At 35.8% G+C, this 17438-nt stretch overlaps 2 protein-coding genes and 1 long non-coding RNA gene across 3 annotated transcripts; all 3 read left to right on the forward strand.

Annotated features, from left to right (window-relative positions):
* The first annotated feature begins 347 nt into the window (after positions 1 to 347).
* On the forward strand, positions 348 to 2731 carry LOC147500395 (F-box protein At2g26160-like). Its single transcript, XM_086562043.1, has 2 exons — positions 348 to 1790; positions 1958 to 2731. Exon 1 carries the CDS (start codon positions 484 to 486, stop codon positions 1777 to 1779), a length of 1296 nt encoding a protein of 431 aa, XP_086418169.1. The 5' UTR covers positions 348 to 483; the 3' UTR covers positions 1780 to 1790; positions 1958 to 2731.
* LOC147500396 (uncharacterized) lies at positions 2167 to 2604 on the forward strand. Its single transcript, XM_086563640.1, has one exon. The coding sequence runs from the start codon at positions 2167 to 2169 to the stop codon at positions 2602 to 2604; it is 438 nt and encodes a 145-aa protein (XP_086419766.1).
* Positions 2732 to 15965: 13234 nt separating the features above from the next.
* LOC147500397 (uncharacterized) lies at positions 15966 to 16875 on the forward strand. The gene is made up of 3 exons (XR_015194675.1): positions 15966 to 16315; positions 16441 to 16485; positions 16540 to 16875. It is a non-coding gene; the product is annotated as an uncharacterized LOC147500397 (long non-coding RNA).
* The last annotated feature ends 563 nt before the right edge of the window (positions 16876 to 17438 follow it).

Consider the following 17438-nt stretch of genomic DNA (forward strand, 5'->3'; position numbering starts at 1 on the left):
TAAGCACCTCTATTCAATATAATAAACACTCATAACCAGTCGTGTCATAGGCACGGGTTATACCTAGTTATCAAATAAATAAAAATTATCTAACACATTAAAATCATTATACGGTCCAGCCATTACAAAGTATGCGTGCCAAAACCATAACTCCTAGTCTACAACTGTTTCCAAAATCACATTGCCCAAATGAGTTCCATGCCACGCAAGGTGGACAATTTTTTCATTCCCAATGCATGTCTAAACTACCAACATACTTTGCCAAACCGCCTTATTCACCTGCTGCAAGCAAGCGTTTACATCTTCCACTCACTTCGCTAAACAATCATCTCCCGGGTTCTCTTCTCTGGGCTTGGTTCGCAACTTTCAACTTCCGACTCTAGGGGTAACGGGGTTAAAGTCCGTCCGTCTGTCTCATAAACAGTCTCTACGTGGGATTTCTCGTTCAAATAAATACTCTTGGATATCTCAATTCTCTGCCCAATGATGGCTACTAAAACAATTATTCAGTTGAAGGAGTCGAAATCCGATGTGGAAAATAAGAGCATGAAGGTTACAACAATAACGGGTGGGGAATATGGTTTTGATTGGAGCGAGCTTCTTGAAGAACTTGTATATTCAATAAGCCAAAGATTTCTTCTTCCTGATATGATCCGTTTCGGTTGTGTATGTCCATCGTGGAAATCTGTTTCGGCCCCAGCACTACGCCACAAAGGTCGTCTACCATGGCTTGTAGTTCCTTATACAGCTGATAGAAATGTTGACGAATCTGACAATTACTGTCGGGATGGTCTTCTCGGGTTTTTTAGTATTTTAGATGGAATTACTTACAAGATAGAGACACCTGAATTACGTGAACGTCGAATTTTGGGAGCTTCCTTTGGATGGTTCACAACAGTTCATGGAAATTCAGAGATGCAACTTTTCCAGCCTTTAACCAAAAAAATTGTGCGTCTTCCTGCTATCTCAAAGTTCCCTTTCGTGGCTGGCATTCGAACTGACGAAGAAGAACGCCTCATATATTCCGTCTACATTCCCGACGGAACAGTTTTTGATATTGGTTCGGGGGGATATATGCGTGATACCCTCCTTCATAAGGCAAAGACTTTTTTTTATCCTGATAGATCTTCTTCTCACCCTTCCATAGTCGTAGTGCTCCCGGGGATTTTCGGCTGTTGTAATTTGCACTTTTGTAGACCTGGGAAGGATGACTGTTGGAACGTAATACCGAAAGGGGATTACGGTTACCATGATTTTACGTTCTACAAAGGCAACTTTTATGCTCTCAGATTCAATGGAACGCTTGATATAATGAATGGCCTTGATGGTTTGTCTCCACCCACTGTCTCTTTGGTTGCATCACTATCAGTGGAAGAGTATGAAGCCTATCATTATCTCCTGGCATCTTCTGATGACTTATGGAAGGTAGTTAGGTTTCTTCATGACTTCATTGAGGATGAATCATATCGCCCCTTTACTAAAACATTTAATGTTTTCAAACTAGATTTTAGTAAGTCCAAGTGGGTGGAGGCTGAGGATATAGGCGATCACGCATTTTTTGTTGGCAGTAATAATTCTTTCTCTGTTATTGCCTTGGATTTTCCTGGATGCAGAGAGAATTGTATCTACTTTGCTGATGATGATGGACAGTACATTTCCACAGGAGGTCACGATAATGGCATATTCAACTTGAAGGATGGTAGTATTGAGGCAATTTGTCCAGTTGATGCCAAATATGTTTGTCCGCGTCCTATGTGGTATTCACCAAATATATGCTAGTTTCTCACAAGGTATGCTCGCTCGGTCCTACAGATAGAATTTTCATCGGACAAGTTATATTATTTCATCAGTTTGCTATTGTCATGTAAAAAATAAGCTACGGTGTTGGTTTTCTATTATGGTGATGCTGTATGCATGTTTGTTCATGTCCTCGTTTCTTTCCTTCTCTTCAATGCAGGGATGGGTGCCTTGTTCCTATCGTGGTTTAAGGTAGTCGGTCATTGTTAAGATGGCCAGGAGCAGGAGCAGAGCCAGACTCCGGATTCTCTTAAGGAATAAACTATTTTTCCTGAAGGACTTGGTCTCTTAAGGAATAAACAGACCAAGTCCTCTTAGTCGTTTCTATATAGACCAGCCTTGTCTGTTCCTCTTCGGTCTACTAAAATAATGGAGTTCAATACACATGATAGAGTTGAAGTCATAGGGCACGGGCTGGACAAGGAATACAATGGTTCTGTTTACGAAGCAACAATACTCACTCGTACGTCTAACGGTCATTACTTGGAACAACATCAAAACATCCCTGATACAAAAACTGGACAACGTATGGAAACTGTTGGTGTAGATCTTGTACGACCCTTACCTCCCCAGCCACCAAGTGGATCATTACAACTAGATAGACTTGTTGAGGTGTGGATTAATAGTAGTTATTGGTTAGGCAAACTCGTGAAAATTGAGACTGAGGGGAAGTATACTGTTAAAATAGTAAATAGTAGGGAAGAGAGGGTTTTTCGAGTTGCTGATATCAGGGTTCATCAGAGTTATGTTAATCGCCAATGGGTTTTACCTTATATTATAATGTTGTTTGAGGGTTTGGTTGGTTGATGCAAAATATCCACCTTCTGTTATTGACTTGTTGTTAGTGTGGAGGAGTCCCAATTTCTGAAGATTATTCATGTAGTTTGTCATTGTTTTCAGTTAAGTAACAATGTTTTTCGTTTTAGATAATTAATTTAGTCTTATACTTTGATTGGATTTAATTTCGTTTTACATAACTGAGAATGAGGTGCGATTAAAAATAAAAAGGGGAGATCAATCATTGTCAATTTGGCATTCACAGCTATACTTGTTCTAGGGAACTTCTTGTGTTTTACTTGGGTGGACTAGAAATTGCATGCTATTCATGCCTGAAAGTTTCCCTACCACTTACTTGTCCTGAACTCACACACCTCCACCAAATACAGAGGCCCCTTTCTAATCCACATGACAACATATCATCTTAATTTATCACTTTTAACGCCAATCAATTGCTAAATCATTAGAACCATATCTAACTTCTGACCGTATCTCAGGCTTAACTGCCCAATAGTCAATCTAATTGAATATGATTGCTATGTTTATTTTTGGACCAGATACCAGTATACCACTTAATCAGACAGAACATACTACAGGTTTGCAGAAGAACTCTTTTACATACGCTGTACCACACTAATTCATCAGAAAAGACAACAAACTAAAATTCAAAATATAAAATCTAACAACACTAGCCTCATGTCTATCATGTCTAATGAATCAAGCTGCTGGTGCTAAAATTTCATGTCTATCAGGTAAATCAGCTGGATAAATACGAAATCGTCTTGATCTTGGTACTGTAATTGTTAACAATCCATCTTCAAAACCAGCTGAAATTCCTCCAATATCTACCAAACAAGGAAGTCTAAATTTCTTCATGAAGCTCTTTGCTGGCTCTCTTGACTCTACCACTGTTTCTGTTCTTATTATCAGATATCTTGAATCCTCTACTTCCACTTTAATCTCTTCTTTCTTCACACCTGTTTAAACCAAATAAAAAATAGTTAGCATGCAAATTTTATATAAAACAAAAAAGTTGCGGAGAGAAAGGAAGTGTTAGGTTTGTGGAACCGTCGAGGTTTGCTCCGGTGTCCGATGCCGCGTTCACGACTTTCTGTTTGGAGAAGGAGGCGCAACCTGCGCTCCACTTGGCCTTGTAGAAGGCGCACCACGCGCTCGTGCTTCGAGAAAGTTGCTGGGAGTCAGCGAAGAAGGGAGCGCGGCCTGCGCTCGGCTTAGCCTTGGTCGAGGTGCACCCTGCACTCATGCCTTGCAGAATTCACTGAAAGTCAGCAAAGAAGGGGGCGCGACCCGCGTTCGCCCATGCCTTGGTCAGGGCGCACCCTGTGCTCATGCCTACCGAAATTTTGATAGTGTTTCGATATTTCGGCCCAAAGCCCATTTTCTCACCTTTTTTTATGTGTACTTATATAAAGGAAATATAATAGGGTTTTGAGACAACTTTGAGAGATTCATTTCATGGGAATTGTGAGAGCTCTATTAAGCTAGGGTTTGAGTGAGGCCTCTTGTTCTTTATTCTTGTTACTTCTTGTAAACTCTCCAATCTTTACTATAAAGGAAACTCGGCTCTTATGTGGACGTAGATAACATTTACCGAACCACCCTAAATCTTTGTGTCTCTTTGTATTATTTACTTTCATATTTATTGTTGTTATGAATTGTGATGATAAACTAGTGGTTTTGCTTTGTTGAGTTTGTTGTGATAACTACCAAAGTCTTGGGTGGGTGATTTTCTTAGTGTGAGCTCCAAGTTGAAACCATTTGGGATAGAAAGTAACTAGGTTAAGGTGTGACTTCCTAGTAAAACCTCCCAAGAAGTGGTATCAGAGCTTGGTTCCTAAATCATTGTATACAAGGTGTGTGAGGAAAAGATTCCACCTTTAGCATTGAAAGCTAGGTCTTTGTAGAAATTCCTCTGAGAGGGTCTCCACCGTTGTTTTGGTTCATTGGAAGTCATGACGACCAATAAAAAAAGCCACAAGATAGAGAAGTATGATGGTACAAACTTCGGCTATTGGAAGATGCAAATTGAAGACTACCTCTACCTGAAGGATTTGTATGAACCTTTGATGGGGGAGAAACCAACGAGTTACGAGCAAAGTGAATGGGATTTGCTAGATAGAAAAGCATTGGCGACAATTCGATTGAGTCTCTCAAAGTCGGTGGCCTTCAATATTAAAAATGAGAAGACGGCGGTTGTCACAGCCCGAATTTCTAAACAATTACAAAGTGAATATTTGAAATATGAATATCTCAAACATCACTATGTTCAATTGTCTAAAAACCCAAGCTATAACGGGGTAGATACAACTCATGCCAAAACCAAAAAAAAAAAAAACATCAAACAAAATCTAAGAATAACAGTCTTTAATATCGTATTCTCATGTCATATGAATATGTAACATACGTTATTACATCCTTCCAAAAAATATCAGACCTAATAAAAGAACTAATGGACTGCTCCAGGCAAGAATCCTAATCAAACATCGTGGTTCCACTGCCTTCCACCTATGTTCCCAAGAACACACCCACGTTACCAAAACAAAGCAAACATGGGTCAGCAAAATGGAATTTGCTGGTATGAGTAGACTAACCACATAAAAACAATGTCATGCTTTAATTATCCAAACAATCACTTTATATTTTCCCATAACTTAATCATTCACAGCTTGGAAGACAGGTAGTTTCGTCATTTCAACCAGCATAGCTTCTTCCCAAGCAAGACTTCCATTCTATTAACTCATTATAATAACTCGTTTTAATAACTAAGTAATTGAATTAAAACTTACCGATATCCACTGCTATATAAGGGTAGGACCGCGTCCCTGCACAAAATATTATTAAGTCCTACCCTCCTGCAAAAGAAAGTTAGAAATTTTATATAACATGTATAGATATCCTATAGGTATTCAAATGCAAATCCAAGCACACCCGCATAATCAAATTAATTTCTCTTATCAATTAATCAATTACTTTTCTTATACACCCACCATTTAGCACCTATGCACCTCAGGTCATTCATGACACATTCAATGAATACCTGGGTCATTCATGGCATAGTCAATGAATACCCATTTATAACGCTAACGGGCCATTTATAGCACATTCAATAAATGCCCACCTAGCATATGACATCATCAGTCATAAAAACTCATTTCAAAAACTTGAGGCGTGGAGAGATTCAAAAAGGGGTGGTAAAATTGTTTATTAATATATCGATGTCTAAGTAAATACTGAAATATCACATAGTAGTTAATACACGTACACACGTATATATATACAGGTCTTAGCCTAAAGCCAAGCACTTATCCCAACAGACCTAATCATAGCCAAGTCAAAGGTCTTTATGTCTATGTCTCTTAAAATATAAATCTCGTCACGTGTCTATAATTTGATAATATCAACGTCAATTCTCTCTTAGAAAATGACGAACCAATTTATACATGCTTCCGCAACATTTTAGCATTGGATTTGTCCATACAATTTACAACATAAAATGTAGCACAATTAAACAGTCAAAAGTCTACAATCAAAGCCCAAAAGTCTAAACATTTAAAGACTCACTTGGATCTATTTTAAGTCAAGTGGATTGGCCCAAAATAAAATAGAAACGGGCCCCAAACAAAAGAAATAGAAACTAGCCCCAACAACTAATGTGGTCCGGCCCAAACAACACAAATGAGTTTCGGCCCAAATATCTTAAAATATGAAACTGGCCCAACCAGACAAAATAGAACTGGCCCATAGAAACAAACTAAAAATTGGGCCCAAAGAAAATCAACTAAGGCCCAAGCCCCCTAATAGGTTTTGACCCAAGGCCCAACCACATCAACAGGTCTTCTTCTCCATCAGGCTTCTTCTCCACCACCAGCCCAAACTTTCCAGCCACCACCCCTCACTTCGTCAACACATCAGTTTCACTTCTTGCAAAAGCCCCTACAACTTTATCAAACACAAAAATTCACTTCATTAACATCAAAAACTAGATCTCAATCGCGACCTCCATTAACGCCGGATCCAAAGCTTCAAATGGCACCCCAACCAAACATCAACAACCAACATCAACCCCTCACTACCACCCATCTTCAATCAACAACAAAAACAATAATAACAGTTCACATAAGTTTTACTGGCGATTTCTTAGTGCCGCCATTAATAGCTGTTCAAGCTTTTTTTCCCAAGCTTCAACAGCCCACCAAATTTCAATCCCGACAACACCCAACCACCGATTCTAAACCTGACTTCCCATACACCCCGACAGTTCAACCACCAATCCGAAATCAACCCACACAACAACACAGTATAACGGTTTCAAACAATATACAGGACAAATGTTTGTTTGGGCTCGTGCCGCCATTAACGGGCTCAATCAAGCTACAACAGTTCAATGTCGATTTCCGAGTTCAACAGACAGTTTAACCAGTTTTAATAACGTCAGGATGAATAATAATGATAGAAGAATGACCCGAAAACATGAGTGGAAACCTTGAACAATAAAGTTAGATGTGAAATAGAAAACTAATCTACTCACCCATGATACGCTCTTGCTACCCGCTGGTATTAGCTATCAGAAAAATCTTCCGTTTCCTCTCTCAGTATAACTCTCCTTTTTTTTTCTCTGTGTTTAAACTCTCTGTATTTTCCCCCCAAACAAACAAACAATACATCAAACAATAATTTTTATAGAGTATAAAGTTAACAAATTATATCCCAACAACTAAACTTTAAGTAATAATGTAGTACATGTCACCAGGGAGATTAAATTAAACACATCATTTACAGCTTGCACCCAATGATCATAGTAAACCAATATCAGAAAGTAGACATACGTGTATACGCAAGTATACACACCTTAAAAGGAATACACATATACAATATCATATAGATAGGCATACTAATATGCAAATCACATACTTTGAAAGTGTGTCTATATACGTATAGAACCCCAAAAATACGTGTACATGCTAGCATACACAACTCAAAAGAATAAACATAATTAGTTTCTTCAATTGCCAATCACTTAATTAAAATCATTCTTTCACAGTTCAACAGATTCATATTTTTCAAGTTAAATCATACTAAGAAGGCAAGGTAGTTCTTCTAACACCGAGGCAATCAGTTCCTCTCTTAGTATTTCTCAACTAGTCCAAGCGTTCCACATTTAATAAACATCTAATAATTTCATTTCCTAACAATCTTCCCAGTCAAATCTTTTCGCTTAAAAACTCACAAATTCCATCCACCATCTTGGTGTAAAGAAAAATTTAACCTTTCTCTTAGGGTCTCACAAACACCACATGTTCGAAAAAAATAAAAATTTCCATTATATAGGCTGATTCCTATCATCAACGACCTATATTATGTCCACTATCACATAGGATCAAACACCTACAATGTGATGCGTGCACATTGGCTCACACACCAACGATGTGTAAGTATACACTGGTTCACACACTAAAGATGCATACTAGCTTTCTACCATCACATAGGATCAAACACCAACGATGTGTGGTATGCACACTAAATCACACTCCAACGGTGTACATACACACACTGGATCAAACTCCAACAATGCATACAGAGAGATGTTATGTATATTGGATCACACACCAACGATATACATAACTTGGACAATATCAAAAAAAAAAAAAAAAATCAAATCCAACCTTTTCCAAAAGGGTTTCTTTATTCCTTGGATAATTCCAATTTACTCAAATATGAAATTTTAAAATAACCATTTCTTCTTTAGTCAATACTTACTTAAAATAGAAAACTCTGTTAGGAAAACAACACTATAACATGCTGAAAAATTTCGATTATAAATATCATAAGAAACTAATCGTTAAAACAACAAGCATTTTATTTTCATAATCATACGATCAATTCTTACATGCTAAGTACCAATAGAGGAACTAGTAAACAACAAATTCAAATATACCTAATATTAACCAGTGCAGTTCTTAACAAAGTGTCCCAACTGTTCACATCTACCAAAATTCAACCATTATATTTTTCTAATCATATCCCAACATTCCATTATAAAAGTACACACAAAACAGAAAGCCAAACAAAATACCACAAAAAAACACTCCTACTACCCATTTACCACAATCCGAGGATCACCTAAACCTTCACTATCTAGGCTAACCTAGGCTCCGATACCAAAATGTCACAGCCCGAATTTCTAAACAATTACAAAGTGAATATTTGAAATATGAATATCTCAAACATCACTATGTTCAATTGTCTAAAAACCCAAGCTATGACGGGGTGGATACAACTCATGCCAAAAAAAAAAAAAAACATCAAACAAACTCTAAGAATAACAGTCTCCAATATCGTATTCTCATGTCATATGAATATGTAACCTACGTTATTACATCTTTCCAAAAAATATCAGACCTAATAAAAGAACTAATGGACTGCTCCAGACAAGAATCCTAATCAAACGCCGTGGTTCCACTGCCTTCCACCTATGTTCCCAAGAACACACCCACGTTACCAAAACAAAGCAAACATGGATCAGCAAAATAGAATTTGCTGGTATGAGTAGACTAACCACATAAAAACAATGTCATACTTTAATTATCCAAACAATCACTTTATATTTTCCCATAATTTAATCATTCACAGCTTGGAAGACATGTAGTTCCGTCATTTCAACCGGCATAGCTTCTTCCCAAGCAAGACTTCCATTCTATTAACTCATTATAATAACTCGTTTTAATAACTAAGTAATTGAATTAAAACTTACCGATATCCACTGTTGTATAAGGGTAGGACCGCATCCCTGCACAAAATATTATTAAGTCCTACCCTCTTGCAAAAGAAAGTTAGAAATTTTGTATAACATGTGTAGATATCCTAGAGGTATTTAAATGCAAATCCAAGCACACCCGCATAATCAAATTAATTTCTCTTATCAATTAATCAATTATTTTTCTTATACACCCACCCTTTAGTACATATGTACCTCAGGTCATTCATGGCACATTCAATGAATACCCGGGTCATTCATGGCACAGTCAATGAATACCCATTTATAACGCTAACGGGTCATTTATGGCATATTTAATAAATGCCCACCTAGCATATGACATCATCAGTCATAAAAACTCATTTCAAAAACTTGAGGCGTGGAGAGATTAAAAAAGGGGTGGTAAAATTGTTTATTAATATATCGATGTCTAAGTGTCATAGCGTCGTATATCATAAAGACTGAAATATCACATAGTAGTTAATACACGTACACATGTATATATACAGGTCTTAGCCTAAAGCCAAGCACCTATCCCAACAGACCTAATCATAGCCAAGTCAAAAGTTTTTATGTCTATGTCTCTTAAAATATAAATCTCGTCACGTGTCTATAATTTGATAATATCAACGTCAATTCTCTCTTATAATATGACAAACTAATTTATACATGCTTCCGCAACATTTTAGCATTGGATTTGTCCATACAATTTACAACATAAAATGTAGCACAATTAAACAAACAAAAGTCCACAATCAAAGCCCAAAAGTCTAAACATTTAAGACTCACTTCGATCTATTTTAAGTCAAGTGGGTCGGCCCAAAATAAAATAGAAACTGGCCCCAAACAAAAGAAATAGAAACTATCCCCAACAACTAATGTGGTCCGACCCAAACAACACAAATGAGTTTCGGCCCAAATATCTTAAGATATGAAACTGGCCCAACCAAACAAAATAGAACTAGCCCATAGAAACAAACTAAAAATCGGGCCCAAAGAAAATCAACTAAGGCCCAAGCCCCCCTAATAGGTTTTGGCCCAAGGCCCAACCACATCAACAGGTCTTCTTCTCCATTAGGCTTCTTCTCCACCACCAGCCCAAATTTTCCAGCCACCACCCCGCATTTCGTCAACACATCAGTTTCACTTCTTGCAAAAGCCCCTACAACTTTATCAAACACAAAAACTCACTTTATTAACATCAAAAACTAGATCTCAATCGCGACCTCCATTAACGCCGGATCCAAAGCTTCAAACGGCACCCCAACCAAACATCAACAACCAACATCAACCCCTCACTACCACCCATCTTCAATCAACAACAAAAACAATAATAACAGTTCACATAAGTTTTATTGGCGATTTTTTAGTGCGGCCATTAATAGCTGTTCAAGCTTTTTTTCCCAAGCTTCAACAACCCACCAAATTTCAATCTCGACAACACCCAACCACCGATTCTAAACCCGACTTCCCATACACCCCGACAGTTCAACCACCAATCCGAAATCAACCCACACAACAACACATTATAACGGTTTCAAACAATATACAAGAAAAATGTTTGTTTGGGCTCGCGCCGCCATTAACGGGCCCAATCAAGCTACGATAGTTCAATGTCGATTTCCGAGTTCAACAGACAGTTTAACCAGTTTTAACAACGATAGTTTAACCAGTTTTAACAACGTCAGGACGAATAATAATGACAAAAGAATGAGCCGAAAACATGAGCGGAAACCTTGAACAGTAAAGTTAGACGTGAAATAGAAAACTAATCTACTCACCCGTGATACGCTCCTGCTACCCGCTGGTATTAGCTATCAGAAAAATCTTCCGTTTCCTCTCTCAGTATAACTCTCCTTTTTTTTTTCTATGTGTTTAAACTCTCTGTAATTTCCCCCCAAAAACTCTACGTGAGAATTTTTTTATTTATTTTTTTTTTTAAAAAAAACCCCCACTAAAAACAAGGATGAAAGGTTTATCTCTTAACCCTACTGGGTTTCCTATCCTTACTAATGTATATCCTATCTTTTGTTTTATCTATTATCTATTATCTATTATTATTCTTATTATTATTATTATTATTATTATTATACTAGGAAAAATAATATAAAAAGACAAGGTGTTATAGCGGTGTCTCTCATGAAGGCACTCACGTGCATGTATGAGAACCTTCGGCCGCGAACAAGGTCTATTTGATTACCAAGCTCTTCTCCATGAGAATCTCGGAGAATGATTCATTCAAGGATCACTTAAATGAATTCAACCCAACGAAAGACCAATTGGAGTCGGTTGAGATTACATTTAGTGATGAATTAAGTGAGAGCGTTGGCGATAATAGGACAAATACCTCAAAGTTGGAAGGCTACGATTGCGACTATTAGTGGCTCGGTGGGAATGAATAAGTTGAAATTCGACGATGTTGTTAGTATGATACTAGCGAAGGAAATTCGAAGGAGTTCGGATGGGGGCTTGATATCGGGTTCGGCTTTGAGTACCGAGAGCGAAGGGATGCACATGCACAAGGGTCGTGGTAGACCGAGAAATAGAAGGGGGAGAATAAACTCTCATGCCCCTAGTGATGAGCCTAAAGATGATAGTATCATTATATGTTTAGAAAATTAAAACGGGTTAGCGACTAAAACGGTAGTCCTAATTTTCTAAACAAAATCTAAATGTTTTCAAAAGAGCCGGTGCATATGCACGGGCCTACAAGCTAGTCTTAATACTAAAGCTCCCACAAAGGGTATTTTTCGAACTCTATTAAAATTCCACATTATCCCTTATTAAAACGGGAATTTCTCTCCAATTTGAAAAACGAGATTTTTTTTTTTACAACGAGAATTCATCTCCTATTATAATGAGAATTCCTCTCCTATTAAAACAGGATCTCTCTCCCGATTGAAAAAAAGGGTTTTTAAAATTTAATTAAAACTTTATTTAAAACAATTTATTAGAAAATTAAAACGGGTTAGTGACTAAAACGGTAGTCCCAATTTTCTAAAAAACATCTAAATGTTTTCAAAAGAGCCGGTGCATATGTATTGGCCTACAAGCTAGTATATATTATAGTTATACCCTCTTGGCTCTAATTTTCAAGGCTTCACAAAGTCTCCAATTTTTTGTAAACTCCAATACTAATTACGAGAAAAAAAAAATCCAAATCCTTAGATATTTATTATAGGCTATACCCTCACTAATCCATTTTTTGGAGCACTCACAGAGACTCCAATTTTTTTAAAACTCTATTACTAATTACGAAAAAATATGATATAATTAAATAAAGAAACAATCTCATCTAAAGTTTTACAAAGTCTCCAACTTTTCCTAAACAATATAGCTAATTATGGAAAAAAAACAAAGACAAAAAACTAAATTACTAAAAATAATAGTTTCAACCAAAAACGATTTTCCTAAAATCCTTACACTACAAAGAATAGTTTCAAAACTTGGATGCAAATACATCGAACTAACATAAATAAATAATTATCGGAAAATCGAAAACTGGATGGAAATGCATTGAACTAACCCTCAAAGATTAAATTAATGAGAAATCGGAAACTAGATGCAACTGTATTGAACGAACCTAAAAAAAATTAACTATAAATTGGAAATAAGATGCAAATGCGTGTAACTAATCTTAAAAAATAATTAACGGAAAATCGAAAACCAGATGCAACTACACGGAACTAATCTCAAAAAATAAATTGGATACAAATGCATTGAACTAACTTCAAGAAATAATTAATGGGAAATCAGAAACTGGATGCAAATTCATTAAACTAACCTCAAACAATAATTAACGGGAAATCGGAAACTAGATGCAAATGCAACCTTATCAAATGATAAACGAGAAATCAGAAACTGGATGCAAATGTATTAAACTAATATCAAAAAATAATTAACGGAAAATTGGAAATTGGATGTAAATACATTGAACTGACCTCGAAGAACAATTAATAAGAAATTGAAAATTAGATGCAAATGCATTGAACTAACTACAAATAATAATTAACAAAAAATTGGAAATTGGATGCAACTGCATTAAACTAGCTAACCTAAAAAAACAAATAACATAAAATCATAAACTGGATGCAAATGCATTGAACTAACTTTAATATATAGTTGTGTTATATGTTGTGGGAATGTCTCAATAAATATAGTTTTGCATTTAAAATGGTGTTTATCTTATCTTTTTTCGTATGATTGGGAACAGCTTGCTATTCAAGTAATTTCAATATGAACTTTGTCTTATTAGACAGTCCCACAAAACTTCAATCAAACCTATATTATTAAACAACAAAATGAAGTTGAAGAGTTTTATCAATGGTGAGTTATTTTTTTTAATAGAAAATATGTGGGGTTTTCATGTTATAAGAAATTTAGATGAGTGATCAATATAATATTTGTATATAATAGTTCTGCATATATAGTTGCATATATTTTTCATAATAATTAATATGACAGGACCTGTTCATTGATAATATTTGAAGATCCCACAAAGTGAGTCAGGTATATATAATTTAAATAATAATTAACGGGAAATCAGGAACTGGATAATCTTTGATGATCCTATATAGTAAATCAAGCATAATTTATTTTTATGTTATGTTTGCAAAGACATTACAGATGGATCAGTAGAAAGTTGCTATTACACATCACATTGGGTAATTAAAATGAAATCGAAAACTGGATTCAAATATATTGAACTGAGCTCAAAGAAAAATTAACGATAAATCGGAAACTTTATGCAAATGTAATAAACTAAACTAAAAAAGTAATTAACTAGAAATTAGAAACTTGATACAATTGTATTAAATGTTAGAATAACTAACAAGAAATTAGAAATTGGATGTAAATCCTTGCAAAATATTTAACGGGAAATCTAAAACAGTATACAAATGCATCAAACAAACCTCAAATAATAATTAATGAAAAATCGGAAACTTGATGCAAATGCATTGAACTAACCTCAAAAAATAATTAACAGTAAATCAAAAACCGAATGCAACTGCATTGAACTAACCTCATAGAATAATTGACAGAAAATCAGAAACTAGATGCAAATACATTGAAATAACTTCAAAGAATAGTTAACGGTAAATCAGAAACTGGATGAAATTGCATCGAACTAATCTTAAAACCAGTGTAGTAAAGGCGTAAAAGCGCACCTAAAACGCAACACCCTCTTATGCCTTAGGCGAGAGGCGTGGCGCGTGCCTGATTGAAGTGAGGCGCGTAGTAATAAAAAAAATATATATATATCAAATAAAAAATAATATAAATATTAAATATGACATGAATTATCATTGATTTACTTAGCCAAACTTTAAAATTAATTTTATGTGATTGTAAACATAAAACTATTGTAGTCATTTAAAAGAAAAATCTTAAGCAATAAGTAAAGAGCAAATTTCGGCAATAAACTGCTTCAACATAACGAAAGCAATGGTAAATAACGCACTAAGAAACAAAGGAATTTGATGTTGGGGGAGATGAAACTGAACCAAGATAATGGCTGCTTACGTACCCAAGATCTATTCTCTAGGGATCAAGTTTCCACGTAGTTCATTATGAAAAATAGTTTGGTATTTATATAGGTAGAGTAGAGAGCCATTGTAGCTCAAGTAATCTTGTAGCTTGAGTAATTGTGATAGAATATAACTCCCAACTGATAATTATCCTTTTGATAAGAAATGAATCTGGACATAAATTAACGTACATTAGTGGCAAGTCATGTGGCTAAGGTTCAGCCTTGGACACATGAGTTAATGAGCCTGTACATTGATCCATGTTATTGTAAATTGGGCTTTAGCCCTATTGATTAAACGAATAAAATGGAGACCCCTAATAATGGACGTTTGTCACGTATGTGGGGGTCGAAATACCGCCTCCTCTTTGTCATGCGAACAAAGTTCACATGGCAAAGAAGAGAAGAAAAAGCAAGGAAAAAATGGAATAAGAAAAGAGTAAGCGGAATGTATAACAAAGTGTCGTGTGAACGTAAATGATAGGAAAATGGACAGTTGGGAAAATTTCGTGAATTATCATAAACGAAATAATTACAAACTAACGTATACGGGACGCAATGTAGGTAAAGAAAAGATGGCTGGAAATGCACAGAAAAAATTGCAAAAGAAATTGATGGCCGAAACTGTACCGAACGTATTACGTAATAATACAAAAATTGATTTCGACGACGCATGCCAGCGGAATAAATTAAATGAACGAAGTTCATATGGCAAAGAAGAGAAAATAAAATCAACGAGGAAAAATAATGAGAAAAGATAAACAGAATAAAGAACCAGGAGTAGGATGTGTAATGTAGTGGTATAAAAATTAGGCTAGGCAGTGGCTCGGCGCTAGGCGCATAGCCGAACTGAGTTGGTATTTAATCGTTGAAGTAATCGGTGGACCGATTAGACGGAACTTGTACGGGGTTGGATGGATTAGCTGGGCCTCTGTATTGGGCTTTGTTATAAAAGTCATCACAATAAAAATCACAATAAAAAGGAACTTAAGTTTGAAACGTTCATAGTACCAGCCCCTGACACAAAAAACATAAAGAAGTCCAAATATGACAAACTACTTACTATAAATGTAGGTGAAAAAGAAGTGATATAAGGTTAAGCAAGCATCGCCTCAACATAACTGCTGGACTCACTCATGGACCTTAAGTGCCACACCATTATTTTGGATGAATAAATTAGTAGTGTCCCACATCAACTCGCTCTCCAGTATTGGAAGAAATATTATGTGTTTCGTCGTCGTCGATAGCCCGTGAAATAGCTTAATTTTTTTTTCTCAATTTTAAGTCGTTGGATCTTTGTGATCTGCTTTTGGATTGTGATGAATTTTGGTGGATGAGGTATTGTGATTGTAGAGATCAATCCATACGGTTGGATTTGAGTTTACATAATCTGATGATAGGCTTTTGAGGGGTGGCAGTACGGTTGTGGACGGAAAAAGGTGTGTTTTATATTACTGTTGGTACAAACTTGAGGTTGATGACGATGAGTTGTCTCTGAGCCAACTCACCGATCCAAAAAGAATATATATATATATATATTTATTATTATTATTTTTTGCCGCAGGTTGAAACGGCGGTACTATGGGCGAAAGAAATTTACGGAAAGGCCGTGAAGAAAAGTTTTGCTCTACATGATCTCAATGCCTTAGAAGAAATAAAGAAGGTGAAGAAAAGTTTTGCTCTACATGATCTCAATGCCTTAGAAGAAATAAAGAAGGTGAAGATAATTTTCGCTTAGGAATTTGATGTAATGTGAATTTACGCTGCACGGAGAAACGACGGTTTTACGAGCAAAATATATTCACAAATAGTCGCACAAAAAAGTGTCAATTAATGCCGTAGAAGAATTAAAGAAGCTGACAGAAATTTCGTTAAGAAAGACCGGCTTAATGTTTTATAAAAAATAACGAAACTGTTGGAAAGTTTAAACTCGCTTGGAAAGATTTGCTCAGAAAAAGCAGCTCAATTTCTTAGAAAAAATAATGAAACTGTTGGAACGGTTCAATTCGCTCGGAAAGATTCGTTCAGAAAAATCAGCACAATGCCTTAGAAAAAATAATGAAGCTGTCAAAAAATTTCACTTGGAAAATTTATCGTAGAAAGATCGGCAGAATGTCTTAAAAATAAATAAAAAATAACGAATATGTCGAAAATTTTCTCTCAGAAAGTTTTTCGTAGAAAGATCGGCACAATGCCTTAGAAAAAATAATGAAGCTGACGAAAATTTTCGCTCGAAAAATCTCTCGTAGAAAGATCGGCAGAATGCCTTAGAAAAAAAGAAGAATATTGACGAAAATTTTAAATTTCGGAAAATTTTTTTTGAGAGAAAGATCGGCACAATGCCTTAGAAAAAATAATGACGTTGACGAAAATTTTCGTTCGAAATTTTTTTCGTATAAAGATCGGCACAATGCTTTGGAAAAAATAATGAAGCTGACAAAAATTTTCGCTCGGAAAATTTCTCAGAGATAGATCGACACAATACCTTAGAAAAAATATTGAGTGCGGAAAATAGTTAACCGAAAGCGTTAAGCGAAGCGAATGCAGATTTCGAAGAAGAAA

Source organism: Coptis chinensis, chromosome 5 (genome assembly GCF_015680905.1).
Source record: "Coptis chinensis isolate HL-2020 chromosome 5, ASM1568090v1, whole genome shotgun sequence".
In the NCBI taxonomy this organism is placed as follows: Eukaryota; Viridiplantae; Streptophyta; class Magnoliopsida; order Ranunculales; family Ranunculaceae; genus Coptis; species Coptis chinensis.

Bases quoted from the DNA above. Each gene is read 5' to 3' on its own strand.
- LOC147500395 (XM_086562043.1), top strand. From the start codon at position 484: ATGATGGCTACTAAAACAATTATTCAGTTGAAGGAGTCGAAATCCGAT.
- LOC147500396 (XM_086563640.1), top strand. From the start codon at position 2,167: ATGGAGTTCAATACACATGATAGAGTTGAAGTCATAGGGCACGGGCTG.